Here is a 27,811-nt window from a genome sequence, read left to right on the forward strand (position 1 = left end):
CTCTGTTAGGCTACCGTACACACAGTTAGGATACTATATTGGTGCTTTAGTATATCAATTATATGCTTTAACCCAACGTTAGCAAAAACAGAAAATTTGGAAAATCATTTCATCTTCGTAGCTTCGGGACACACCAAATGTATAAAGAAGGGAATGGTGGGCAAAGCAAAATGATCAATAATCCAATACAAAAACTTTCAGCAAAATACAAAGTTTCTGCTGAAAGACAATATATCCTCAACTTACATGCAGAAAGCTCTTTTCTCCATAACGGCTCATTTCTTACCCAAGGGAGGTTCTGCCCCTGATGAAACCATGCTTCCTACCTGCGCCAGGAATGGGAGCAAAACTTAATATATTGCCTTCATTTTAAGTATATTGCCGTCAGGCACCGTAGGAACAACGACTGTCAGAATTCAACTACAAACCTGGATGTGTCCTTTAGATGTCTCCTCAGACTCTAGAGCCAGACCTTCAGCTGGTGTAAATCAGCATAGATCCACAGACTTCCTCAGAGCTGTTCTGATGTGTCCCAGTGAGAACTGAACTCAACATGTCTCTTTGAGATACAGCAACAAACCTGATTTTGTTGTTCTGCATATAAAAACCCCATACAGTTTGTTTCAATATGTCAGTAAACCAGACTTGGTAGGCTGTGGGTGCTGGCAGACTGTCAAAGGGTCGATCAGCAAGCTTGTTTGTAAACATCTGAAACGGACCTCTGAATCCCCACAGCAGAGCAGAAATTTTATCCCTCCCGCCCCCCTTTTTTTTTTTTTTTAAAGTAAGGCCTTGTCTACATGGCAAGTGAGTGCGCAGCAGCCATGGTGTGAATCTACAGCGCTTTAGCCTGCTGCACACTAACTTGTTGTGTGGATCCTGCTATCGTACACAACAAGTTCTGTACCTCAAAGCACGCTATGAAATTTTGTAGGAGAGTCCATGCAGTGAATTAGTGCACAGCAAGCTAGTATGCTCTAGATTCATATTCTGGCTTGCACTACACTAACGCACCATGTAGGCAAGCCATACGTTTGTTACTGGTGAGAGGTGCTGGTTTGACACACTTATTTACATACAGAACAGATACAACGTTGGCAATGGTATTGCAGACTTCCACACAGTATCTAGTCAATCTGTTTCAACCCTCATGTGAGGGACTACCCAGGTGAAAGGATAGTTCAACCACCTGGACCACTGTCTTCGCTTCTTTGCTGAGATTGCTAACACAGATACCATTTAATGCCCTACAAATCTAACTTTAAAATATCAGAGTCTGTTTCAGATATAAGCACATTAAACACCTTAAGGCCATAAAAATTAAATCATGCTTAATCCTAAGAGTTCTTACTTGAGCACAAACAAGCATTAGCCAGCTAAAGATTGCCAGTTTAACATGGTATGTAGTCAGTGAAGCATGGCTAGCTAGTATTTGAAGTACCTAGTAGAGAACAAATAGCAGTTTGTGTACAACAGCCATTCCCCCCAGCTACAGGAGCCTAGAATGGACAGTTTAGTAAGATGATGTAGAAACTTAAAATAGCATGCTAGTATTAGAGTATGAAGGTAATTCCATGTGGCTAGTGTAGTTTGTTTTACACAATACTATAATTTATTCCTTACACAGGACACTGATTTAAATTTAAGTTTTAGAATCGATATACAATTTAAAAATATTATGGATGAAATCCTGGACCTATCAAAGTTTTGCCAATGATTTTAATGGGACCAGGTTTTCATCCTGTAGCTTCAAATAGTATAGCAATGCCACACTTTTAAATAACATACTGTAACCTGTCTTGAAAATTGCACTTAGAATTTACCTTTTGACTTCAGCAGAATATGTTAACTTCTCGCTGAAACATGCCCTGCTATGTACTTTACATTCAGGACTTCAGCTTATCTTCACCAAAGTGCATGAATAATTCTTGGAAGAATCAAGGCCATAATTGCAGAAAACTATGGTCTGTTTATCTAGTGCTTCAAATAAAAAAAAAAGCTATAATCTTTTTTCTTAAAGTAAATAATCCCCAATTAGTAATTGCAGCTACAAATTATAATATTTTCTATGAGATGCTGGCAGGTAAAACATGAGGCCTTGAAAACTTTGAAATCATTAAGGGGCTCTCATTTTCCCCTGCTCAGCATGATATTGCTTTAGATATTTCAGGACTAATTAATGTAAAATGCTGATGTTTTGCAAGTGATACTAAATAGCAGCACAAATTCTATAAAACAGCCTGCATATTTGCTGTACGTGTTTGCAGTTCTGTAAGGCAACTAACGTCAGAAAATCGTTGTCTCTAATGTCACCCGAAACTTGACACTTGGGAGCAAAAAAAGTAGAAAATGGCCTTTCTCAGTGGGTTCAGTTGTGTATATTTTTTTACAATTTGGAGTTCCAGTGTTGACATCAGTAAGATTACTCAGAGTAGGAAACTCCTTGATAGTAAGTGTTTGCAGGATCACACTCTTGGTGTAGAATGTTTAACATTCTAATGTTCTAATTCTAATGTTCTAATTCTAATATTCTTTCTCACTCTTCCACAACCAGGACAGTGATGTCGAGGCAATGGTCAGGTATTTGGAGAACGTCCTGAATAACAGCTCTCTAGGTGAGATGATGTCTCTTCTCCAGAACTAATAGTAATATTTACTAAAATCTTCTGCCCTCTTTATGGTCTGCACTCCACTCACTCCCTTTTCAATCCAACTGCTTTAAGGTAGTTTTATAAAAAGTGGCCTTCTTTAAAATTGCCTCCTTTGTCAACTCCACAAGGCATCAAATGCAACCGCGTGTAAAGATGACATTGTTTTGCTAGCATGTTGTGAAATGGACAGAAAGCATTATGGATAGTAGTAAACTGAAGCATATACTGGTAGTGTCCATAAGAAAAGATTTTGAAAACTAGATATCAGAAGACTTTCTCCTCCAAAGAAAAAAATCTTTAAACCTGTCATACGTAAAGAAGCAGATTGTTTTCACTTAGGCCAAAAGGAGAGTGACCGTGGAGTTCAGTTGCATAGTGCAAGTTGTTAGGCATTAAAAAGTCTGGTTGAAGTGTCTTATTGCTATCATTTTCCTAGAGTGGAGAAAAGATTTTGCTGCTTTAGGGATAAAACCCTGCTTTAACATTTATTTTTAGAATGGACCAGCTCTGAGTCTGCTAAAGCTAATTAGCAATTTATCACAAGGTAAGAGAGAGGCCACCTAGGAGAAATATTGTGTCACGTTGCCCAGATGAAAAATACTGCAATCGTGTATTTGTGACTGCAAGAAAAAGAAAAGAAAAATAACATGTTGTTTCAAGTTACAGTATTTATGAGCTTCATGACATTACATGTGATTGGATATTTTCTTCCATTCCTCCTTCCTCATCAGTGATCTCAGCATGGTCAAGTGAATAAAATACAGATCTTGGTGTTTAGAGGCTAGTGTTCTATTCCTGGCTCTGCCATTGATTTGCAGTGAGACCTTGGGCAAGTCCCTTTATCTTTGTGTCTCACTTTCTGCAGCTGTAAAATGGGAATAAAAAGACTTATCTTTGTATAGGACTTCACAATTTTCAGATAAAAAGTGCAATATAGCTGTTTAGTCTTATGCTAATTGTGCTTAACAATAAAATAAGTGGGGCTATGTGCAATCAAAAATTGACTAAGACAAAATGTGGTAATTTGCTTTATTATATCACATGAAAAGGATTTATTTTTATAATATTCTTTATTAGAATTCTATAGATATGTCATAGATATTAGCACATATTATAATGATAGAAAAGGCAATTAAAGTTGTCTTTTTTAATTCACCCAGGATTGGAAAGAAAACAATATTTTCTTTAATATACAGTGTCTCACTCTTGGCAGATATGTAATAACAATTGATTCCTAAGTTTGCAAGATTTTAGCCCAAAAGTCCCTTTTTCAAACCCTAGTTATGAATTTTCAATTTCTTAGGAGTTAAAAGTAAAGCTTAAATGAGGGAAGAATATTAGGTTGAGATTGGCACTGTCACTATCCTAAAGAACACAGGATGTTAATTAATTTTGTTGGAGTTCCATATTGTTCCACAATTTTCCACATTGTTTCTCTGTTTACACTATCGAATGCCTTTTGAAAGTCCACAAAATTGATGGCAAGACTGCCTTGGAATTCAATTGTGTTTTCAATAATCCGTTTCACTGTGAAAATAGCATCTGTGCACAGTCTTCCTTGTCTAAATCCAGATTGTTGTTCATGTAGGATGATATCCATCTTTCTTTTCATTCTGTTCCAAAGCACTGCTGCTAATACTTTTCCTGTGACAGATAGAAGTGTTACTCCCCTCCAATTTGAACAATTGTCTAGATCACCTTTCTTTGGTAACTTGATTATGATACCGAGGGTCCACTCTTCCGGCACTTTCTCCTCCGTCCATATTTTGTTGCACAGCGAACAGGGGTACTATATATCCCTGACTAAATCTTAGTGGGGAGCTAAGGCGGGGGGTGTTGCTCTGAGGGGGGGGGCTGGGAGCCACTGATGGAGGGGGGCAGGGGCCAGGGGCACCAGCTGCTGGGGGGACCACCAAGGTCAGCAGCCTCAACTGCCGGAGCCACCGAGCAGCAGCTACTCCGGCCGCCCCCGGGGCCACCCAACTGCCGCTGCTCCCACTGCCCCGAGACCGCTGCTCAGGTGGTTCCCGTGGCGAGTTGCACCGGCCACTGCTTGGGAAGTTCCTGGGGTCAGCTGTCCAGGGCCGCCCAAGCAGTGGCTGGTGCTGCTGGCCCCGGGGCCACACCAGCAATGCCAGTGCAGCTGGCTGCAGGGCTGCCCAAGTGGCTGGCTGCAGAGCCGCTCCAGCAGCAGCCGGTGTGGCTGTCCATGGGGATGCCTGAGCAGCTGGTCCCCGGGGCTGGCTGGTTGGGTGGCTCTGGGCTCAGTCACACTGGCTGCTGCAGAAGTCATAGAAGTTGCAGAAAATCATGGAATCCATGACTTCTGCAACCTCCGTGACAGACACAGAGCCCTAGTCATTAGAAATGAGAACCTCACATTTCATTTGGATTTTTTGTCATGCTTTTCATTTGGGATTTATAATGGGATTAAGTTGAACTATTTCAGGAAGATTTTAAAACAAAAATATAAAATTTTCTCTGGCATTTTTTTTGTCTGAGGTACCATTCCTTATATTGCAGTTTCCTGTATTACATATTGTAACACATAAATAAAGCATTTCACTGAAGTTAGAAGGTGGGATGCAAAAAATCAGTATTGACTTCAGTAAGATCTCTGATGCTCTGAGCAGTTACAAAGTACCATATTTGTCAAGAGTGTCCAGAAGTATGCTCGCAAGTATTCATACCAGAGTAAATATATTTATCTTTTAGTGTATATCACTGACAAAATAATTAGATGTGGGATCTATGGCCTCCACTTTTCTCACCACCATTTTCGTTCTGTGAATTCTCTTCATTTGAATGTGGTTCCAGACTCCATATGACTTTCGCAAAGCAGAATGCCCAATTCACACCGTCACCCGGTAACTTGCGCACGGCATGGCATTTACAGAGTTGGCATGAATTTAATTAAATTTACAATAACCATGTGAAATTAAAGAGCTGTTCTAAAGTGCTATGAATTGTACAGAAATACTGGGAACTGATGCAGATTTTGTGCTGGTCAGAATCTACCAGGACATTTCCATTTTTAAAGCAATCATGAAGCAAAATTTTGCAGTTTCACATGGCTCTTAGTGGAGGTCTAGCTAGCATATACCTTCTTAAATCAATAGAGGCAATGTTACTGATGATGCATTAAATATGCAATCTATTTTTCAGAGTATAAGTGGCTGTGAATAGAGTTTTTTCAGTGTAAAAACTCACAGTTTGAGTTTCAAAGAATGAAATTCTGATCCTTTTAAAGTCCAATTGACTTCACTGGGAATAAAGGGTTTTTTACTGGGTCAATATGATCATACTAACAATTCAGTATATTCCATTATTCATTTTGGGTTGCCTGTACAGCTGCGTACAGGGTAAGTTTTGCGTCAGACAGGACAGGAATGGAATCCTCTCTCCATGCTGTTTAAAAAAAAAAAGGTAAAAAATTGAGGAGGTCTCAGAAGAAAGCCACAAGAATGAATTAAAGTTTGGAAATGAAAGACCTAAAGAGTTCAATCTGTTTAGCTTATAGAAGGAGAAGGTTAGAGGCAATTTGATCTCTTTGTATTAGTAGCTGAATAGGGCAAAGATATTTGATACTGGAGGGCTCTTTAATCTAGCAGGTAAGAGTATAACAAAATCCAATGGCTGGAAGTTGAAGCTAGAAAAATTCAAACTGAAAATAAGATGCAAATTTTTCAGTGAGGGTAATTAGCCATTGGGACAATTTATTGAAAGATGTGATAGATTCTCTATCACATGAAGTCTTTAAGATTGGCTGTCTACAAGATATGCTCTAGCTCAGCCACAAATTATTGGGCTGGAGGGAGGAATCACTGTGTGAACTTCTCTGGCCCATGTTATGAAAGAGCTGATCGCAATTGTTCCTTCTGGCCTTAAAATCTGTGAATAGATGTGGACCACAGGATCTGTTGCTATGGAGATCCTCCAGTCCTTCTCCTCCATCCGATGGAGCGGGGTGGGGGAGAGGGGGGATGCTGGGGCCATAGAGGCTGCTGCTTGGTTACTTGAGGGCGGGGGATCTTCCCCCATTTTCCTTCTCCAGATGTCCCCAGCAACCAGACTAGCTATCTGGGCTGGATGCTGGGGAGGTCATTTCCCCCTAAAATATACTTAGAAAGCTGTCATCTTATAGTTTTGAAATGTCTGTGCTCTGAATGGTTTATTTTAAATTATCTGAAGAATCAATAGAGATTTCACTGTGTTAAATAAGTGTGAATCAATAGTTATTTGGCCACTATCTAAAGGAGAATAACCATTCATTTAATGAGCGACAAAGAGTCCTGTGACACCTTATAGACTAATAGACGTCTTGTTAGTCTATAAGGTGCCACAGGACTCTTTGTCGCTTTTTACAGATCCAGACTAACACGGCAACCCCTCTGATACTTGACATTCATTTAATGCTGATTTATGGGTGGATTACTCCTGGGGGAATTCTACGCCACTGCACATGCGCAGAATTTATGTCCCCCACAGATTTCTTTGCTTCCCCACAGAAAAATGACTTTCTGATGGGAAAGCAAAAGGAATCCACAAGAGCGGTCATGTGCCTCTCCCCAGCAGTATGTTTCAGGTGCCCAGGCAGCTGGCAAGAGGTAAATCACTGTGGGGCAGGGGGGAGGACTGGGGAAGACCCAGCTGGTGGTTCCTACCCTGTGCTGGGCTCAGCTGCCAGCCTTGGCTGGGCTGGGGAGGACGGGACTTCCTCTTCCCCTGTATGGCATCCGGGGCTGGGACAGACCCACCTCTAGATTTCTCCCCTGGCTGTAGGAAGCTCTACAAACTCTCCCCTCCCCATGCTTCCTGCACCCATCACTCCTCAGCTACAGGCGTAGGGATCACTGTACAGGGAGCTACTCCCCCATCCACCCAACCCCTGTGCATCCAGACCCCCTCATACCAGACCTTCATGCCAAGCCTCATGTCCCCCTCACACCCAGAACCCTCCCAGTGAGCCCCACTCCCCCTGCAGCTGGGCCACCCTGATGAGCCACCTGGACCCAGATCCCCACCCTACCAAGCCCCAACGAGCTGCACCTGGATCTCCACCCACTGAGCCCCACTCCCCCAGCATCTGGATGTGCCACTGAACTTCCTCCCACCCAGACCCTCCCTGCTGAGCTCTAGCCCCTCCACACCCAGACCTCCCCCGCTGACCTCCCCCCCAACCATCTTCCACCTGGACCCCCCTGCAAAGTCCCATTACCATTGCACCCAGAACACCACAACAAGCCTCTGTGCATCCAGATCCCCCCCCCACATCCAGATCCCCCACTGAGCTGCCCACACTCAGATTGCCCCACACAGAACCTCTCAATCCACACCTGGATCCCCCCCACACCAAGCCCCTCCACACTTGGATCCTGCCTTGCTGAGCCTGCCTACTAACACCTGGTGCACCAGGCATGGAGGGGCAGGGCCCTGGGGTGTTTCTGGGGCAGGCCCGGTCCTTGTGCTGTGTCAGGATTGGGTGCAGCCTCACCACTGAGTTCGTGTCCCAGGGTGGAGCTGCATAGCCATCTCCCACCTCTGTGCAGCCAGTGGCCTGTGCTCCCCAATGCCATGCTGGAGTCTCCACCTTTATTTGACAAATAAAATTTGCAGAATTTTGCAGAATTTTAAAATATTGTGCACAGAATTTATTTATTTATTTGGCACAGAATTTTTAATTTTTTGGGGCAGAATGCCCTCAGGAGTAGTGGACAAACTGCGCTGAACTAGATGCAAAATATTGTATTAATCAAGTGACTGCTTACAGAAAAATACCTCTGATGAAATAAATACCTTCTTTGAGGCCAGGGTTACCGAGCACCCTTGGAAAAGTCTGTGAGGATTGTTACGCTAGCAGTACAAAAAGCTCTTCACCAACCTTAACTGAAGCCCCATATTTAATTATAACAGCCCCTTCCCAAGATACTCCAGGCTGATGCCCTTGCATCAGCTATACAATACCCGTAAGATGTTGTTTAATGGAAGGGAAGATATTAGTTTGTGTTTTGAGACCAAGTTTTGTTTGGCCACTTGACAACATGGAGAGAAGGCAAAGTAAGAATGGTTTATTTAGCTTGAATTCCCAGAAAGTCAAGAAGGATGTCTTTAATAATGAAATGTCAGAGCAGAAGAAGCAAAAGTATTGGAGCAATAAATATACCAGGACACTACTAAAGGAGAATATACTAGCTTCTTACTACAATGATGTACCTTGCAATATTACAATTAGCTAGAATTTAGAGGGCTGCCAGGCTTAATACTACTTTGTCTTAAGAAAAGTGCCATTTGTGCTTTCTTTTTAAGCCGCAGGTAGTCAGGACATCAGTTTTATCTCATATTTGAAATGTAGCAACAGCACTGAGGCCCGAAGCATCATACTAGGGCCTTGGTACAATACTGATTGAGAGCGGACAGAGCCACCTACCAAGTCATCAGCATCATTTTGTGTAGCACCTGCAAAGTACTGACCACTCCAACGTTCCCTAGGCTTGGTCTACACTAGCAACTCATGTCAGTAGAACTACGTCGCTCAGGGGGGGTGGAAAATCCACCCCCCTGAGTGACTCATTTATACTGACCTAAACTCCTGGTGTAGACAGTGCTGTTGACAAGAGGGCTTTTCCCATCGACATAACTACCACCTCTTGGGGAGGTGGATTAACTACACCCATGGGAGAAACCCTCCTGTCAGCATAGGAAGCGTCTTCACTGAAGCGCTACAGCAGCTCAGCTGCACCCTGTTCCCCGCTGCAGCCTTTTAGGTTTAGACAAGCCGTTAGTTTAAGAGATTGAATGATAACACAGTTGAAGTTGATAAGGGGCTTCTGTACACAGAGACATTCAGGGAAGTTAATCTGCATTAACTAAAGGTGTAAATTAAAAGTGGATTAGTTAAATTGTATTCCGCCCCTGTGAGGACACTCTCATTCACAATTAAAATAACCTTAATTCAGTTTAGTTTAATTCAGGTGGGCATTGAATTACACTAAACTGAATTAAGGTCACTTTAATTCTTAATGAGAGTGTCCACACAGGGTTTAATCCAGTGTATAGAATATAATTTAAATTCACACCTTTAGTTCATTCGGCTCAGCTTTCCTCAGTGTCTCCCTGTTGATAAACCCATTCATACACATGCTTGCATCATGCTTGACCAAGTTACTAGAAGAGTGTTTACATAGTTTTGCCCTGAAATTGAACCTCTACAAGCATAGAAACTTAGAGTGATATTTTTTTAGGAGCTGCGGTGCAAATTCATTGTTGACAAGAACTGAGCAAGTCATTTCTCACCATTTTAACTATAAGCACATAGACAAAACCTTGGGTACACAGTAACATTTAGGCACCAGACAAGTAGCTTGGGCTACCAAATGCAACCTCACCTATCTGGTAAATGGCCTTCGATAGTCTGTATTTCACCTTCACCAGTGATTGTCTGAGTTTTCAGTGAAGGGTAGCTGACATTGCCTAACCTGGAGGCCTGTGAGATGTAACCTCACTTATAAAACATATCTGACTGATTCCACTTGTCTTATCCCCCCTCATTTCAATAACAACATGATTTTAATGGCCAGTATCTCAAAAACTGCAAGAAACAAGGCTAGGCACCATCCGAATGCTCGTAATCCCATCGTTAATTATTAATGCTAGTAGCTTGTGAGTATAATGGCTGCTAATATCATATTGGAACTGAAGTGAAAGTAAGGGAGGATTTTAAAGCATGGGTGTTGTGTAATTGATTGACCCCCGCCCCATTATTTTGGTTGCCATTGTACAGTAGTTACATAAAACCTCTCAGTTTCACAGAACATAAAGAAATATTAATATTAATCCTGTGGCTGCTGTTTCCTTCTGCCTTCAAAGTCTGAGGGCTTGTCTACATTAACATTTAGTTCATGGCAAGCTGGGGTGTGAATCTAGCCCGCCATGGTCTAACTGTTCATGTGCACCCCACTGATTAACAGTCTGCTAATGCACTTTGATCTAGGCCTGTTTCAAAGAGAACTAGATCAAAACACTGTAATATGCATCAGCAGAGTGCACATGAATAGTTAGTCCAAGGCAGGCTAGTGTGGGTAGATTCACTCCCAGTTTGCTGCAGTCTAATTGTTTATATAGACAAGGCCTGAGAGACCATTTGAAACCCAGGCTGCTGCTGACATCATAAGGATTTCTTCTTTCCAGATACAGAGGGAGCTATAGCTGCCCCACAGCAAATTCTGACTCTATGGGACAAAATTGCTTGATTGTCGTGCTCCATTATATAGAGAGCACAGGTCTAAGCTTGAAAGGCATAAAAAAGACCTAGGGTCAAAGTGTGGCTGGCCATTCATGTGTGAGGGAAAAGTAAAGGGGTCTGCTAGTGTACCCAAGGCAAGAGAGGGCCATTATTTGGAGGGGTTGAACAGCCTGAAGCTCTAAGAATCATAGAATCATCGAAGATTAGGGTTGGAAGCGACCTCAGGAGGTCATCTAGTCCAACCCCCTGTTCAAAGCAGGACCAACACCAATTAAATCATCCCAGCCAAGGCTTTGTCAAGTCGGGTCTTAAAAACCTCTAAGGATGGCGATTCCACCATCTCTCTAGGTAACCTATTCCAGTGCTTCACCAACCTCTAGTGAAATAATGTTTCCTAATATCAAACCTAGACCTCTCCCACTGCAACTTGAGATCATTGCTTCTTGTTCTGTCATCTGCCACCACTGAGAACAGCCTAGCTCCATCCTCTTTGGAACCCCGCTTCATGTAGTTAAAGGCTGCTATAAAATCCCCCCCACTCTTCTCTTCTCCAGACTAAATAACCCCAGTTCCCTCAGCCTCTCCTCGTAAGTCATGTGCCCCAGCCCCCTAATCATTTTCATTGCCCTCCGATGGACTCTCTCTCTCCAATTTGTCCACAGCCCTTCTGTAGTGGGGGGACCAAAACTCTAGCAGCCCCAAGAGGTGTGTTTGGTTAAGTAGGGGTGGCTCCATGGTCTCTCCTCTTCTGCATGTCAGACACTGTCGGGGTGGGTGCTGGCTATACTTTATTAAAGGTGTATCAATAGCCGCAGCCCTGCACCTTCCTCCATGCCCTGCATTGCCCTAACAACCTCTTCACAATAGTCAGCAGGGCCGGCTCTAGTTTTTTTGCTGCCGCAAGCAAAAAAAAAAAATTTGGCCGCCCCCCTGCCCCCCACGCTTTTTTTTTGGCTTTTACACATGTTTGCACTTTGCAGTTTTGTTTTGACTGTTTAAAATTTAAAAAATTGAAAACAAAATTTGTAGTTAGTGAAATAAAACAATTTCCTAGGAGTGTAATTTTAACATTTAATTTTAACAAAAACACAATTACAAACAATTTGAGTTCAACTATACACTGTAATGAAAAACGTTAGTGTCTTCCAGTTTCTCATAAATTAAAAGAATTTATATGAACTGAATTTTTCCGGTTTTTATACTTGCGTAGTCTTTTAATAAGTCAGTGAAATCTAAATTTTTTGCAATGGTACTTTCAATTGAAATTAATGCAAGTCCTGACATACAATTTTGAGACATGGTGGACCTCAAATAATTCTTTAGTAATTTCAGTTTTGAGAAACTGCACTCACCAGAAGCCACTGATACTGGTAATGTTAAAAGAATGCGTAATGCTATAGCAGTGTTTGGAGTGAAAAAATCATTTCTTGCTATAAATTCTAATACTTTTAGAGGAGAAGTTTTAGGACTTATTAGCTCAGATAAAGCTATTAATTCATCATACAATTCTACTGCATCAATGTCAGCAGCGTTATCAGCACTGAGCGCTAAATGTAGGTCTTGGCACTGCTTCATGTGATCTTCTTTGGAAAACTGATCTTTAATATTTCCAATAGCGTATAAAAATTCAAAAAGTTTCACAATGACAAAATCTTTCTTCAACGGAAGTTATAGCTACATCCAAAATACAATAGAAACATTCAACTTTAAACCTTTCGTTTGGATCGAGAATAGGATCATCATGAGCCTCATAACAAAACTGTCTTGTTTTTTTCCGAGGACGAATGAATTGTTGAGGTGCAAACATCGGTTCAAAATCAAGATCCTCTGCTACTGTTGTTGCTTCTTTGACAGTTTCTTCAAATCCTTCATCTGAACGGTATTTTTTTAAATATTCCAGCGTTTTATTCAAAATCGTCTTTGCCTCGGATATGTCTATGGTTATGTTCTGCATAACTTTGCTGGTCAAATTAATTTGATTTAGAATATTGTGCCAAATAACCGTGCAACATGAAAATTGAAACTGCATCATTTTCTGAGCCAATGTTTCAGTTTCATGTCGAAATGAAGGATCATATGACAAGTCCTGGCTTATTTCGAATAGTGCATCGTAAATCTCTCCTGATGAATATCGGAATGGTCTAATAGCATCTATCCTGCTTTCCCATCTAGTTTGACTTAGAGGTTTAAGTGTGAGTTTTTGTTCAAGATGCTTCTTCAAGACTGCCCAACGGTGTGTGGAATCATTAAAAAAGTTGTAAATTGCTTGCACTGTGGTAAAATATGAAACGGCATCTTTAGATGATTTGGCGGCATCACTCTCAACCAGATTGAGTGAATGCGCATGGCAAGGAATGAAAAAAGCTCGATTGTTTAAATTCAATATTCTTTGCTGTACACCTGCATGTCGTCCTCGCATGTTTGAGCCATTATCGTACCCTTGGCCACGCATATTTTCTAAAGGTATTCCATAGTATTCCAATCTCCGTAGAATTACATCTGTGAGGGCTTTCCCAATAGTTTCATTCACTGGTATAAATTCTAGAAAGTGTTCACAAATTTTCACTTCTGCATTTTCATCAATTTTCAGAAATTGTAAAACTATTGACATTTGCTCGGTTTTGCTCAGATCTTGAGTACAATCAACTATAATTGAGTAATATTTGGCATGTTTCAAATTCGATAAAATTTCACTACGCACTCCATTAGAAATTAATTCTATTATCTCATTTTGTGTATTTTTACCCAAATAATGGGTGTGAATCTCTCCATCTTTCACTCTTTGTACATGCTCAGCCATAACATTATCAAATTTTGCCAATAACTCAACCAATTTTAGAGAAATTTCCATTGTTATTCTCATATAAAATATCCAAGGATCCACGGAATGCAAGGCACTGTTCGCCTAGGAAATTAATGATTGCCAGTAAACGTTCCAACACCACTTGCCAATGTAGAATTTCTGAATTTAGTTGACGTTGCTGTACCGCATCGATTGTTGTACTGGACCGTAATCTGTTTGACAGCTCAATCCAATTTGTCAACGAGCGTAAATGATTTTTTGATGTTTCATGTTCTTTCAAATGCTGATGCAAATTTCGCCAGTCATTAAAACCTGCAGTTGCCAGAAGAATGTCCAAGTTACAGAACAGTTTGCAGCAAAAACAAAAAACTACATCTTTGGTCTGTGAATACACTAACCACGATATATTAATTTGTTCCCCATTTTTCATTTTTTTCTTCATATTGGATGGCATAAATCGACGATTTGACTCATTAAATGGATATTCAAATGTAGGATCTAGTTTTGAAGGACCTTTTTTCACAATAATCATTTGCATTGCATCAGTAATTATTGTCGGCCATGTACTTGGATCCGATCCTATGTCAGTCTCTCCACCTTCCAATAATTGTTCTTCAGTTTTAGATTTGGATAACAGTTCTTCATTTCTGGACTCTTCAGCTGAAGTAGTAAATCTTTGGATGGATTGTGATTGTTTATCTTTATCAGTTAGCGAAGATAATCTTTGGTCAGATTGTTGTTCATCTTTATCAGTTGATAAAGGTAATCCTTGGTTCGATCGGTCTTCATCAGTTGATGAATAATCACCTTCAGTGTATTGCTTAGAGCTTTCTCCTTGATTGTTGACTTTTTTAAAATACTTTTTTGAAGTATGAGATAGTTTTTCTAATTCTTTTTGCCGTTTCTCTCTTTGTTGCTGATAGGCAGTACCAGAAAGTCATTTTCGTTTTTGTCCCGGCATTTTAGCCCTATAACCACTGGCACCAACGCGAAACGGAAATTAACGCAAATGGCGCCGATAGGGCAGCACAGTACACACACGTAATTGTGATTTGAGTGACCGTGTCACAATGTGACATGATATTTTTCACATCACGCTCCTATTGCTCTACTGTACTTGCCGTAGGTAAGGCGCTAGTCATTAAGGCGAGAGAGCTCCCCACGAGCTCGGATACACAATGGACCCAGCCCTGCTGGCGTTTTCCCAGCATTGAGGCCGCCCAGCTGGGAACCCGAGGGGCATGCAATGGAGAGAGCTCTGTGGCTGGAGGAGCCAAGGAAGAGGTGCTGGGCTTGCTGGACAGATGCTGCCCCTCTCTGCCAGGTCACTTGCCCCCTGCAGGGGGGGAGGCAGAAGGAGACTCCAGGCACTGGAGTGCTGTGAGGGGCTGGGGAGGGAGGCAGCAGCCTCTGGGGCTCCAGCAGGCAGAAGCTCCCCAGGGGTCCTGGGGAATCTCCCGCCCGGCCCGACTCTTACCCTTGCTGTGGATCTGGCCTGAGGTGGATTCATCTCCCGTCACCGCCGCTCCCAGGGCCAGGGGTTGGGGCTGCTGCTGGATCCCAGCCCCGCTCATCCTTGGTCTTCGCCTTGGCCCCGGCATGAGCTGGGCTCAGCCCGGGATGCCGCTCCGCTCCGCTCACCCCTTCCCTGGCAGGAGGCGGCGCAGAGGGGAGGAGGAGGAGGAGGCAGAGGCAGGGACAAGCCGAGGAAGAGCGGCCTGCCTGGGCGCCAAGTTCTGCCCGTCCTCTGCAGCCGGGGCAGGGCCACGCTACCGGCTCCCGCCTGGGGGGTAGGAGGGAGGGCGCTGACCGCGGGAGAGCGGTGCGGACAAGCCGAGGAGGAGCGGCCCGTCCTCTGCAGCTGGGGAAGGGCCGTGCTACCGGCTCCCGCCACTCTCCTGCAGTCAGCGGTCACACTCCCCACCCCCTAGGCGGGAGTCGGTAGCACGGCCCTGCCCCGGCTGCAGAGGACGGGCCACTCCTCCTCAGCTTGTCCGCACCACTCTCCCACGGTCAGTGGCCACCCCCCAGGCAGGAGCTGGTAGCACAGCCCTGCTCTGGCTGCAGAGGACGGGCCGCTGCTCCTCGGCTTGCAGCGGCGGGGACAAGCCGAAGAGGAGCAGCCCGTCCTCTGCAGCCAGGGCAGGGCTGCGCTATTGGCTCCCTCCTGGGGGGGGGGGGGGTGGCCGCTGCCCGCGGGAGAGCAGCAGGGACACACTCCCCACTTAGCCAGCTCCCTGCCCCGCCACACCCAGCAGCAGAACAACAGGCTGGTTACTGCCCCCCGGGGCAGTCAGGATCCAGCCCAGGACGCTGCTTGAGGTTTGAGCTGGGGCCCCAGCATTATTTTGCCGCCCCAAGCACCTGCTTGTTTAGCTGGTGCCTAGAGCCGCCCCAGTAGTCAGGCAGCTTTCCTCCTACCTATCAACCTGAGCAACGCTGTCTCTTGACCATTTCTAAAAGGGCTGGAACTAGTCTTATTCTGACAACAGCTCTTTCAGCTACACTCCTGAAATCACTGGGGAGATCACTACACCCCTGTGCAGTAGGTAAATGGTGAATACTTCGGAAATCCCTTCACCCACGACAGCAGAAGTCTGATGCTGTAAGCACAACACTGAAACCTTACTACATGATCAAGCCAAAGGAGGAACTTGGCTGTCAGAAGAAGGATCTTGTTCCTATAAATAAATACAAGCAAAGTGAACGAAACAGAGAACAAGTCTAAGTAAATTTTTTTTTGTTGAATAGTTTCTCTGTCCCGTTTTTTCCCCATGCGAAAGTCCTTTTTATGTAATACAGTGGTTGAATGACAATTATTGTAAACTGTAAATCCCCTTATCCCTCTGAACTGAGTTGTCTCAATGTGCATTTAATAATCTAATTCATCTTTAATTAATACAGCAATACCATGTGACACAGATGAATTATCTTCCATTTTCTGATTGCCCTTGAATATTGCCTTGAATCTGCAGCACTACTGATGAGAGAAAGGTGAATAAGGTTGAGTGTCTGTGCATTGATTTGTAGGTTCTGGGACTGTCACCGGCGTGGCTCCAGTAGTGCCCCAGGGATCGAGAGCAATCAACAACACCATGGCTGAGACCAAGCTGAAACGCATGAGGGAGTAAGTAGCATATATATATATATATATGAAAGCAATACTTAGACCAAGTTGACCGTTTTGAATGACAACAGGACAAAGCAAAAAAAACGAGAGATAAGAAAAGAGAGATTGTGAAATGGATCCCAGAATGTTCATTACAACGGAACGCTCGTCTGCACCAGTTGTGAGGGAAGGATTAACCGTTGCTTCTGAACAGTTCCCCGGTAGTTGGCACAATCACTGTCAGCCTTTCCAGGACCGTACTTTGTCTTCATTGCTTTCTGTGTTGTTCTGAACTTCCCCTTTTTTATCATCTGAACACAAACCCCATAAATCAGTGGCAGATGTTCATGTTCATATCGTATTCCTTCCCTCACCTGCCCTTTGGCCTTTATTCCGTCATTCCTGCAAAAGATTTTTTCCTATGATCTTGTACCAATTAAATAAGAATATTATTGCTGTAAGCTGGGATTTTCAAAGAAGACTAAGGAAGATAGGCATCAAACTCCCATTGAAACTCCATTAGGCTCCTTTGAAAATGGCTCCTTTGAAAATCTCAGCTATAATAAATAATTATTTTACTTCCTTAATAGAACAGATATCTGTAGCTTCCCTTCTAATTATATATATTAGTTAATACAGCTTATGCCTATTACAGTAATTACAGAGTATTATTATAGTAACCATGTCAGATTTACTGTACTTCTATCTAGATACTGACCTATTAGTAATGATGCTCTATCAGAACTGAAGTACAGTGTTACAGCGGCAGCAAACAGGGTGGCTAACAGGGGAGTTTGAGAGGGAGTTCTCATTGGAGGAGAAGGTACCTGTATTTGTGTCTGTCCTTGTTGTTCTTGTGTGTTCTTGTGTGTTTGTAGGGGCCTGCAGGGGCTGGGTGCTGGGAAGGACGCCGAGCCCTGAGTAGGGGGCGGGGCTTGGCTGATTAAGGGGCCCATAAAAGCGGCCGCCCAGCCAGGCAGCGGTACAGCTGCGAGCAGCGGCAGCAAACAGGGCGGCTAACAAGGGAAGTTTGCAGGGGGAGGTAAAGGGGGAGGCAGGAGGGCGCGGTGTGGTCTGTGCTCCGTGTCCCCAGGTGTTGTGGGCAGAGACTGCAGTAGCCATGAGCCAAGCAGCAGCAGCAGACAGAATGCAGATGGCGACATGTGGGAGCTGTGGTATGTATATAGTCCTAGCAGGAGACCTGGAACAAAGGTATGTGTGTATGAAGTGTCGCCTGATAGTGTTACTGGAGGAAAAGATTAAGGGGCTGCAGATGCAGGTAGATACCCTGGTGGAGTTTAGGCGGGGGTTTGAGCAGCTGATGGAGGAAAGGCAAGGGGGGGCTGAAGGAGAATGCCCTGTGGTGGAGGTAGAGGCAGAGGTAGAGGACGGTGAGAGGGGAATGGAGGGGGGAGAACATGGGAGGTGGAAGCATGTGACTGTGAGAAGTAGGCCAAGGAAAAGAAGGGCCAGTGAGGGGGGAATAGAACTCAGGAATAGGTTCGAGTGTTTGGATAGCAAGGTGGAGGGGCAGCAGGTGGCGACTGAAGGTGGAAGGGTGAGAAAGAAGAGAAGAGCAGCTAGTCCAAGAGAGAGAGGGGAGGAGTTGATGGAGACAGCACCAATTCTGGGCCCCGGGAGGATTCAGGAAGGCATAAGGGGGAGCATAAGGGAAGATAGGAACAGGCACAGGTCAGGACTAGAGGGATCGGAGACTAGATTACTAGATCGCACTGTTGCTAGGCAACGGCAGGTGTATGTGATTGGAGACTCTTTACTGAGGAGATTGGACAGGCCTGTGACCAGGGCGGACCCGGAGAATAGAAGGGTGTGCTGTCTCCCGGGCGCAAAGATACGCGATGTGGACCTGCGGTTGAAAAGGATCCTAAAAGGAGCAGGTAAGAACCCCTTGATAATCCTTCATGTGGGAACGAATGACACGGCTAGGTTCTCGTTAGAGAGGATCAAGGGAGATTATGCCAGGCTGGGGAAGACGCTCAAGGAGATAGAGGCTCAGATTATCTTTAGTGGGATTCTGCCCGTTCCAAGGGAAGGGCAGCAAAGGGCTGATAGGATTGTGAGAATAAATAGTTGGCTAAGGGAGTGGTGCTATAAGGAGGGCTTTGGGATGTATGGCCACTGGGAGGCTTTCGGGGACAGACACCTGTTCTCGCGGGATGGGCTTCACCTGAGTAGGGAAGGAAATAGACTTCTGGGAGGGAGGCTGGCTCATCTAATCAAAAGAGCTTTAAACTAGGAAGTTTGGGGAGACGGTTGGGAGATGCACAGTTAATCTCCACGCCAGATTCCAGTATGGAAAAGGTGAGTAAAAGGAGAGGAGACATAGCCGGGGAGATAAGATTGGACATAGGAAGGACAGGGGGGACGGACACAAGGAGGCCCGCAACATATAGTGCTGCTAATGGGAGACAGGCTAAACGACATACATTAGGGTGTTTATACACCAATGCCAGAAGCCTAGGTAATAAAATGGAGGAATTGGAGCTCTTGGTCCAAGAACTGAAACCAGATATCGTAGGAATAACAGAAACGTGGTGGAATGGCAGTCACGACTGGAACACAGGTATGGAGGGGTATGCACTGTTTAGGAAAGACCGGAACAAAGGTAAAGGTGGGGGGGGTGGCCTTGTATGTCAATAGTGAAATAAACTGTAAAGAAATAATAGTTGATGGATTAGATAACACAGAGTCTGTCTGGGCAATACTCACACTGGGTAATAGGACTACTAGAGCCTCTCCGGGGATAGTGCTTGGAGTGTGCTATAGACCGCCGGGATCGACCCAGGATATGGATAAGGAACTATTTAATGTGTTTAGAGAAGTAATTACTAACAGAAACTGTGTAATTATGGGGGACTTTAACTTCCCGGATATAGATTGGGGAACAAACGCTAGTAGCAATAACAGGGCTCAGATTTTCCTAGAAGTGCTTGCTGATCAATTCCTCCATCAAGTGGTAACTGAACCGACGAGGGGGGAGGCCATTTTAGATTTGATTCTGGTAAGTAGTGAGGACCTCGTTGAGGAAGTGGTAGTAGGGGACAATTTGGGCTCCAGTGATCATGAGCTAATTCGGTTTAAAATACATGGAAGGAGTAACAGAATTAAATCAAAGACTAGGGTTTATAATTTTAAAAAGGCCAATTTTAACAAATTAAGGGGACTGGTAAGGGAAGTGGATTGGGCAAACGTATTAATGGATTTAAAGGCAGAAGAAGCCTGGGATTACTTTAAGTTAAAGATGCATGAGCTGTCGGAGGCCTGTATTCCAAAAAAGGGAAAAAGATTACTAAGCAAGAGATTTAGACCGAGCTGGATGAGCGACCGACTCAAAGGGGCTATTAGGAAAAAACAGAAAGCGTATAAAGAGTGGAAGAGGGGAGGGATCAGTAAGGAAATGTACCTAAGTGAAGTCAGAGAATGTAGAGATAGAGTGAGAAAGGCCAAAGGCCGTGTAGAGTTGGACCTAGCGAGGGGAATTAAAAGCAGTAGTAAGAGGTTTTACAGCCACATAAATAGGAAGAAAGCAAAGAAAGAAGAAGTGGGACCGCTGAAGTCTATTGCCGGAGAGGAGATTAAAGACAATCTAGGCATGGCGCAATATCTTAATGAATATTTTGCATCGGTGTTTAATGAGGCCAATGAAGGTATTAGGGATACTAGCACCACTACAGAGGGGCATTCAGGATGGGGGATTACCGTATCCGAGGTAGAAACAAAACTTGAACGCCTTAATGGGGCTAAGTCGGGAGGACCGGACGATCTACATCCGAGAATATTGAAGGAATTGGCGCGGGAAATAGCAGGCCCGTTAGCGATAATATTTAATGAATCTGTAAACTCGGGGGTGGTCCCGTTAGACTGGAGAATAGCTAATGTGGTTCCTATTTTCAAGAAAGGGAAAAAAAGTGATCCGGGTAACTACAGGCCTGTTAGTTTAACATCTGTAGTGTGCAAGGTATTAGAGAAAATTCTGAAAGAGAAACTAGTTGAGGACCTGGAGGGTAGTGGCAATTGCGATAAATTACAACATGGTTTTACGAAAGGCAGATCGTGCCAAACGAATCTGATCTCCTTCTTTGAGAAAGTAACGGATTTATTAGATAAGGGAAATGCGGTGGACCTAATATACCTGGATTTCAGTAAAGCGTTTGATACTGTACCCCATGAGGAATTATTAGTTAAACTGAAAAACATGGGGATCGATATGAAAATCCAGAGGTGGATAAGGAATTGGTTAATGGGGAGAATGCAGCGGGTTGTATTAAAGGGTGAACTGTCAGGTTGGAGGGAGGTTACTAGTGGAGTGCCTCAAGGTTCGGTTTTGGGACCCATTTTATTTAATCTATTTATAACTGACCTCGGAACCGATTGCAGGAGTGGGCTGATAAAGTTTGCGGATGATACAAAGGTGGGAGGCGTTGTAAATTCGGAGGAGGATAGGGATATCCTGCAGGGAGACTTGAATGAGCTTGTGAATTGGAGTATCAGAAATAAGATGAAATTTAATAGTGAAAAGTGTAAGGTGATGCATTTGGGGATGACTAATAACAATTTTAGTTACAAGATGGGGACACATTGGTTAGAAGTAACGGAAGAGGAGAAGGACCTAGGGGTTCTTGTAGACCGCAGGATGACTATGAGTCGACAATGTGACGTGGCGGTGAAAAAAGCCAATGCTGTCTTGGGATGCATTAGGCGAGGTATATCTAGTAGGGATAAGGAGGTCCTGCTTCCGTTGTACAAGGCGTTGGTGAGACCTCATTTGGAGTACTGTGTGCAGTTCTGGTCTCCCATGTTTAAAAAAGATGAACTCAAACTGGAATGGGTGCAGAGAAGGGCCACTAGGATGATCAGAGGAATGGAAAAGCTGTCGTACGAAAGGAGACTAGAGGAGCTTGGGTTGTTTAGTCTGACAAAGCGAAGGCTGAGAGGGGATATGATTGCTATCTTTAAATATATTAGAGGGATTAATACAAGGGAGGGAGAAGAATTATTCCAGCTTAGTACTAACGTGGATACCAGAACGAATGGATACAAACTGGCCGTGGGGAAGTTCAGACTTGAAATTAGAGGAAGGTTTCTAACCGTTAGAGGGGTGAAATATTGGAACGGCCTACCGAGGGAAACGGTGGGGGCGACGGACCTGTCTGGTTTTAAGATAAAGTTAGATAAGTTTATGGAGGGAATGGTTTAATGGTAAAACATAGTAGTCAAGGAAAGCCAAGCAATGGTGGGTAAATAGTATAATGGCTAACGGGGTCGGGCTGGAGACTCTTGCCTATATGCTCGGGGTCTTACTGATCGCCACATTTGGGGTCGGGAAGGAATTTTCCTCCAGGGCAGATTGGCTGAGCCTCTGGAGGTTTTTCGCCTTCCTCCGCAGCATGGGGCAGGGATCTCTAGCAGGAGGGTCTCTGCCGATGGAAGTCACTAAAAACAGGATTGGGGACTTCAACAGCAGAGTCCAGGGAAGGGGTAGGGACGGTTTTATGGCCTGCAGCATGCAGGGGGTCAGACCAGATGATCATAATGGTCCCTTCTGACCTTAAAGTCTATGAGTCTAACGTTTCAGCTGATCTTAAATTGTGAGTTCTTCCAGACTAGGACAGTGTTTTCCTGTGTGTGTGTGGACAGTGCCTAGCACATTCTGGGTGTTACCAGAATACAAATAATAAATACAAATTATTAGTGATATTAGTTATTTAATTGAAACCTCTACAGAAAAAGAACCCAACATTATAACATTGATGCACTACTTAAAACACTGTGCTACATTAAAACGCCCAAGAGAAGTAGGTACCAAATACTCTCTTACTGATGGTCACCCTGAACCAGCTGAGGCCATCCTGTTTTACAGCAGTCCTAAATGTACCATCTCCCTAGGATTTCACTTCCTGGATTGGCCATAGTACTGAGGTCACTCAACATTGGCCAATCTGATTCTTGTCAGTACCACTTTCGTGGAGAGCACTTTTGAGAGTGACACATGCATCATGTGCCCAGTGGTTCAGAGGTGAGTTTGGTTAGACAAAATACCCAATAACCTCGCAGACTTCACCCTGCAGGCAAATGGAATTACAGGATAAATCTGCGCTATTAAAGATATCTTGATATGTCTTTAGATGTCTTTCATTTCTAGCTGAAAAAAATAGAGCTCTGCCAAATTACTCTCTGTGCAGGATACCAGACAAAACTTACACTTGTAGACCATATTTTCATTATCTGTGCCCTTGAAGATGTTGCTGCTTGCTGGGTTAAGCTTTTGGACCATGGTCTTGCTAAGCTATTTAAAAATAAAGGTATATTTTCCAACAAACAGTATTTGTCAGTTTCCAAGGGGTGCTGAGTCAGACCATGTGTAATGTAAAATATTTCTTGGCACCCAGAAACTTGTAGGATGGGCTCCTTGTGTAAGTTAAAAATTGAGAAAGAAATGTTAAGAGAGTGCTATGCTATACTAGCTTGAAAACAACATGGCCCCAAAATATTTTAATAAACACACTCATTTTGGTGAAAACCCTGGTTTAACATATTGAGAATGATGGTTTTTTACACTGTGGCCCCTTTACGCTGCCAGAGAAGCATAAAGGGGCCTTTTTGTAAATTAAAATCAGAACCTATTTTTATAAGTCAAAGTAACCACTTAATTATGTAAGCATGTAAAGGACTTGTCTGTGGTTACAGCGTTCTAGGCCCCTTGCCCATTGTACGCTGTGCACCATGCCACTGTCTGAACATGCAAAGGTGAGACAGTGTGTTAATTGCAAGAAAATGGGGATGGAAGTGCAGGTGGAAGGAAAAGGCTGATAAGCAGCACACATGCAAATACACACACGGGGATCACAGCAACCTCCTTTGTGTGAACAATGCATGCTTAGAGTATTGTAGGTGGGGTAATACAAAACAGGTTGGGTGAATAGGTGTATGTGTCTGGCCAGAAGGGGACCATCAAGTATCAGCTGTTCTGTTCTCCCCTAAAAAAAAAACCCAGCGTATAATGCACTGCAAATCTGTGCAAGACAATGCTTAGAGCAAGATTAATATAATTCAGAGTTGTGGTGTTCAGTTTCACTCAGGAAATTGCAACTTTCAAACCTTACTGTAGGGCCTTCCAGTTGACAGGCTCCAATAAAAGAGAGAGATTGTATATTTTGTTATCATAAAAACTCAGTCGATCAAGAGTCCTCTTTGGGGCATAGAAAGTAAGATCAATAAGGATGGAATATAAGTGTGGTGGAATCCTTGTAACTGGTACATTTTTTTATGGAACCAGAAGCCTGCCAATTAATGATTCTTCCCGTTATCTGATGCTTGTAGGAATACTTTGTGCTGAGAGATACTCTTTTATTTTATGAATTGCTTTAAAGGTAAGCATTGTACACGACAAACACTACAAATTACATTAATGAAAGAAACTCATTTAGTCAACAGAGGGTGAAACTGCAAAAAGCGTGTGGTAGCAAATGTTAATTGACCTCTGTAAATAATGTGAATGGGCTTGCAGACAACATCAGGCAGGACAGTCAATCGAATAGATGTCATGTATTCATTGTTTGGAGTCATTACAAAGTATTGCAGTGACTCCGTTCCCTGGCAGTGCATAGACATGCTGTTTATCAGGGTACTAATATAAGCAGATTTGGCTATATCGGTGCACAGGGATTTTTGTAGTGTATTCATATTAGAGGATGCCTGGAGATGGTGCTAAAAGAACATCTCAGTCTTTACAGTAACAGAGGGTCCTGTGGCGCCTTTAAGACTAACAGAAGTATTGGGAGCATAAGCTTTCGTAGGTAAGAACCTCACTTCTTCAGATGCAAGAAGTGAGGTTCTTACCCACGAAAGCTTATGCTCCCAATACTTCTGTTAGTCTTAAAGGTGCCACAGGACCCTCTGTTACTTTTTACAGATTCAGACTAACACGGCTACCCCTCTGATACTCAGTCTTTACAGGAATGTAGAATGAAGTCACTGAGCTTTTTGAATATAATAACTCAGATACCCAACCACAGTTTGCCATATTTAGGGAAACTAATTTTCCTTCTCTGAGTGATTATCTACATGGATTCAACGTCACGGTGCGCATGCATCCCAGACACTGAAGACTGGGATCTTTTGGTCAGCAGTGTCTTTTGAGGCCATACCTGCACCTTCAATGGTCCTGCATCACCCCTCGAAAGGACTCAAAGGACAGAGTGGAGCTAACTGTCCCTTAGTTCCGTCTTACCGCCATGGCAATGAGACAGAACTGAGAGAGCCGTGTCACTGTCTCTTGCATTTGTGCTCATTAAAATGAATTTGTTCATATATAGTCACCCTAGTAGTGTTGTTCCTAGTTAGTTAGGAAAATAGTTTTATTAGGTTTTAGTTTAAGTGAACTTTTTTCTGAGTGTTTGTTTACCTGGTAGTGGGTGGGCAGCTTCATGGTTCAATGAAAATCCCCTGGGTCTCAGTGTTGTTCATCTTGTGAGGCAGCGGTACCCCTCAATGATAGACACTCAAAATGTTTGTTTGGTCTCAGTGAGGGGCATATCACTGAGAAAGGTTCTGTTTGTCATTCATTCTCCAAACAAACTTGATTAGTGAGGGATTCTCTCTTTTTTTGGACAAATCAATGAGATCTGCTTCAGATCCCAGCTAACAAACCCCTTCTGGCTCTGAGTATCCTCCACTGAAAGTGCCCCAGCAGTCACTGGCTCTGGGCTAACCTCCAGGGCTCCTGTTTCTTCACTGAAGCATTCCTCAGATGCTCCTCCTATCAAGTCTTCGGGCTTATCATCACTACCAGGGTAAGTCAACCTAAGTTACCCCACTCCAGCTATGTGAATAACGTAGCTGGAGTTGACGTAGCTTATTTGATTTACCCCAATGTCTTCACTGCGCTGCGTTGATGGGAGATCCTCTCTGGTCAACTTACCTTGCTCTTCTCAGAGAGGTGGAGTACCGGGGTCGACCAGAGAGTGTTCTGCTGTCAATTTAGCAAATCTTCATTAAACCCGCTAAATCAACATCCACTGCATTGATTGCAGCAGAGTTGATCTCCCCCATAGTGAAGATAAGCCCTTCCTCTGCTGCCAAAAGTAGTAGGACGCAGCACTGTTCCTCTAAGGAGAACATGCAGAGCTGTCCCTAGGGAATGGCAAATTGGGGTGACCTTCGTGAGGAGGCGGGTGGGGAGGTGAAGTGGGAGGCGGGCAGGTGGGGAGGGTGAGGAGGAACCCCCCTACCATCCTCCCCCCCCCAATGCCTGCTGGCGGGCCCTGCCAATCAGCGCCTCCTCCTCCCTCCCCACGCATACTGGCAATCATCTGTTTTGCCGCGACGGGAGGTGCTGGGGGCGAGGGGAGAGGAGTGAGGGCACAGCACACTCAAGGGAGGGAGCGGAACTGGGTGGGGAAGAGGTGGGGCAGATCCTGAGCAGAGCTGGCAGGGAGCACCCCCCGGCAGATAGAAAGTCAGCGCCTATGTCCCAGGCCCCGCACCCCTCTAGGGATGGCACTGAGCACAGGTGCTGGTCTCCATTCCAGGGACCTAGCAAAAGAAAGAGGAAAACATCTCTTTTTCCCACTTTAAATAAAGGTAGCTTAAGGCCTGACCTAAGCCCCTTTGGCACCCATAGTGATGCCAATCCCATGCTTCAGTACCGTCTAAACATCAGTCACAAGCTGCTTTTGGTACAGTCTGGACTGCCTCTGAGCTCTCAGTACTGGCAGTGGGATACCAATTTTTTGGTATTGGCCGCATCGGCACCTTTTCCAATTTGTTACTCTTGATACCAACAACTTTGGTACAGAAGTTTACAGCACTGGGTGGTTTAACTGTTTCAGCCCTTCTGGAGTCCCCTTTATTGTTTTCCACAGTGAAGATATCTTCAGTGGGGGAGGAGGTGAAGGGGGAACAATCAACAAAATGTTTTGTCCTGAGATGTTCCACAGTAATTCATCTGGTGTTGAGACGTGCAAGGGAATTCCTCCCAACAGCTGAATTTGCAATTCGAAGCAGAAGGAGGAAAGGAACAAAAAGTCCTAAGAAGGAGGAACTGTATCTTTTATGCTGGTTGGACTCTGAGGGAGCAAGCATTACTAAGCACAAGCAAAAGATCCTCAGTGCTTGCCAGGATTAGCCCTAAAGGACACATAAAACTTGCTTATTATAGAACTGGGGTGGGCAAACTACAGCCTGGGGGCCACATCCGGCCCTTCAGACGTTTTAATCCGACCATCGAGCTCCAGCCGGGGCGTGGGGTCTGAGGCTTTCCCCGCTCCGTGCATGCCATGGATGGGAACCGCGGCCAATGGGAGCTGCAGAGGTGGCACCTGCAGACGGGGTAGCACGCAAAGCCGCCTGGCCGCGCCTCCGCGTAGGAGCTGGAGAGGGGACATGCTGCTGTTTCTGGGAGCTGCTTAAGGTAAGCGCTGCCCAGAGCCTGCACCCCTCCTCTCTCACATGTCCTTGCCCCAGCCCTGATCCCCCTCCCGCCCTCCGAACCCCTCAGTCCCAGCCCGGAGCACCCTCCTGCACCCCCAATCCTTCATCCCCAGCCCTACGCCAGAGCCAGCACCCCCAGCCAGAGCCTTCACCCACTCCTGCACTCCAACCCCCAATTTCGTGAGCATTCATGGCCCAGCATATCATTTCCATACCCAGATGTGGCCCTCAAGCCAAAAAGTTTGCCCACCCCTGTTATAGAAGCTTCTATTAGTTTTGGAAAATTAAAATTGGGACTCATTTGTGTGTATGTGTTTACTTGCATTAACCTTGTAAATGGCTCTCTTATTTCCTTTTCCTAGTTAATAAATCTTTTGATAGTTTATTATTGGATTAGCTACAAGTGTTGTCCTTGGTGTGAGATTTAATGTGAAATTGACCTGGGATAAGTGACTAGTCTTTTGGGACTGGGAATAACCTGAATATTATTGTGATTTTTGGTGTAAGGGGCCATCTGTCACATAGGCAAGCTTACCTGGGTGGCAACACAGACC

The 27,811-nt window shown here is 44.2% G+C and overlaps 1 protein-coding gene across 17 annotated transcripts in view; it reads left to right on the forward strand.

Annotated features, from left to right (window-relative positions):
* Nucleotides 1-27,811, forward strand: part of NEK11 (NIMA related kinase 11) — a 200,073-nt gene that overhangs the window by 148,239 nt on the left and 24,023 nt on the right. For 10 of the 17 annotated variants that reach the window (XM_065583619.1, XM_065583621.1, XM_065583617.1 and 7 more), the window contains 2 exons: nucleotides 2,555-2,615; nucleotides 16,727-16,823. The exons of 1 other annotated variant lie outside the window; for it this stretch is intronic. In XM_065583619.1, coding sequence (XP_065439691.1) covers nucleotides 2,555-2,615; nucleotides 16,727-16,823 — 158 coding nt within the window. The remainder of the gene's footprint in view (nucleotides 1-2,554; nucleotides 2,616-16,726; nucleotides 16,824-27,811) is intronic. 6 more of the 17 variants (XR_010598373.1, XR_010598375.1, XR_010598374.1 and 3 more) reach the window with 2 other exon arrangements.

Source organism: Chrysemys picta, chromosome 2 (assembly GCF_011386835.1).
Source record: "Chrysemys picta bellii isolate R12L10 chromosome 2, ASM1138683v2, whole genome shotgun sequence".
Classification (NCBI taxonomy): Eukaryota; Metazoa; Chordata; order Testudines; family Emydidae; genus Chrysemys; species Chrysemys picta.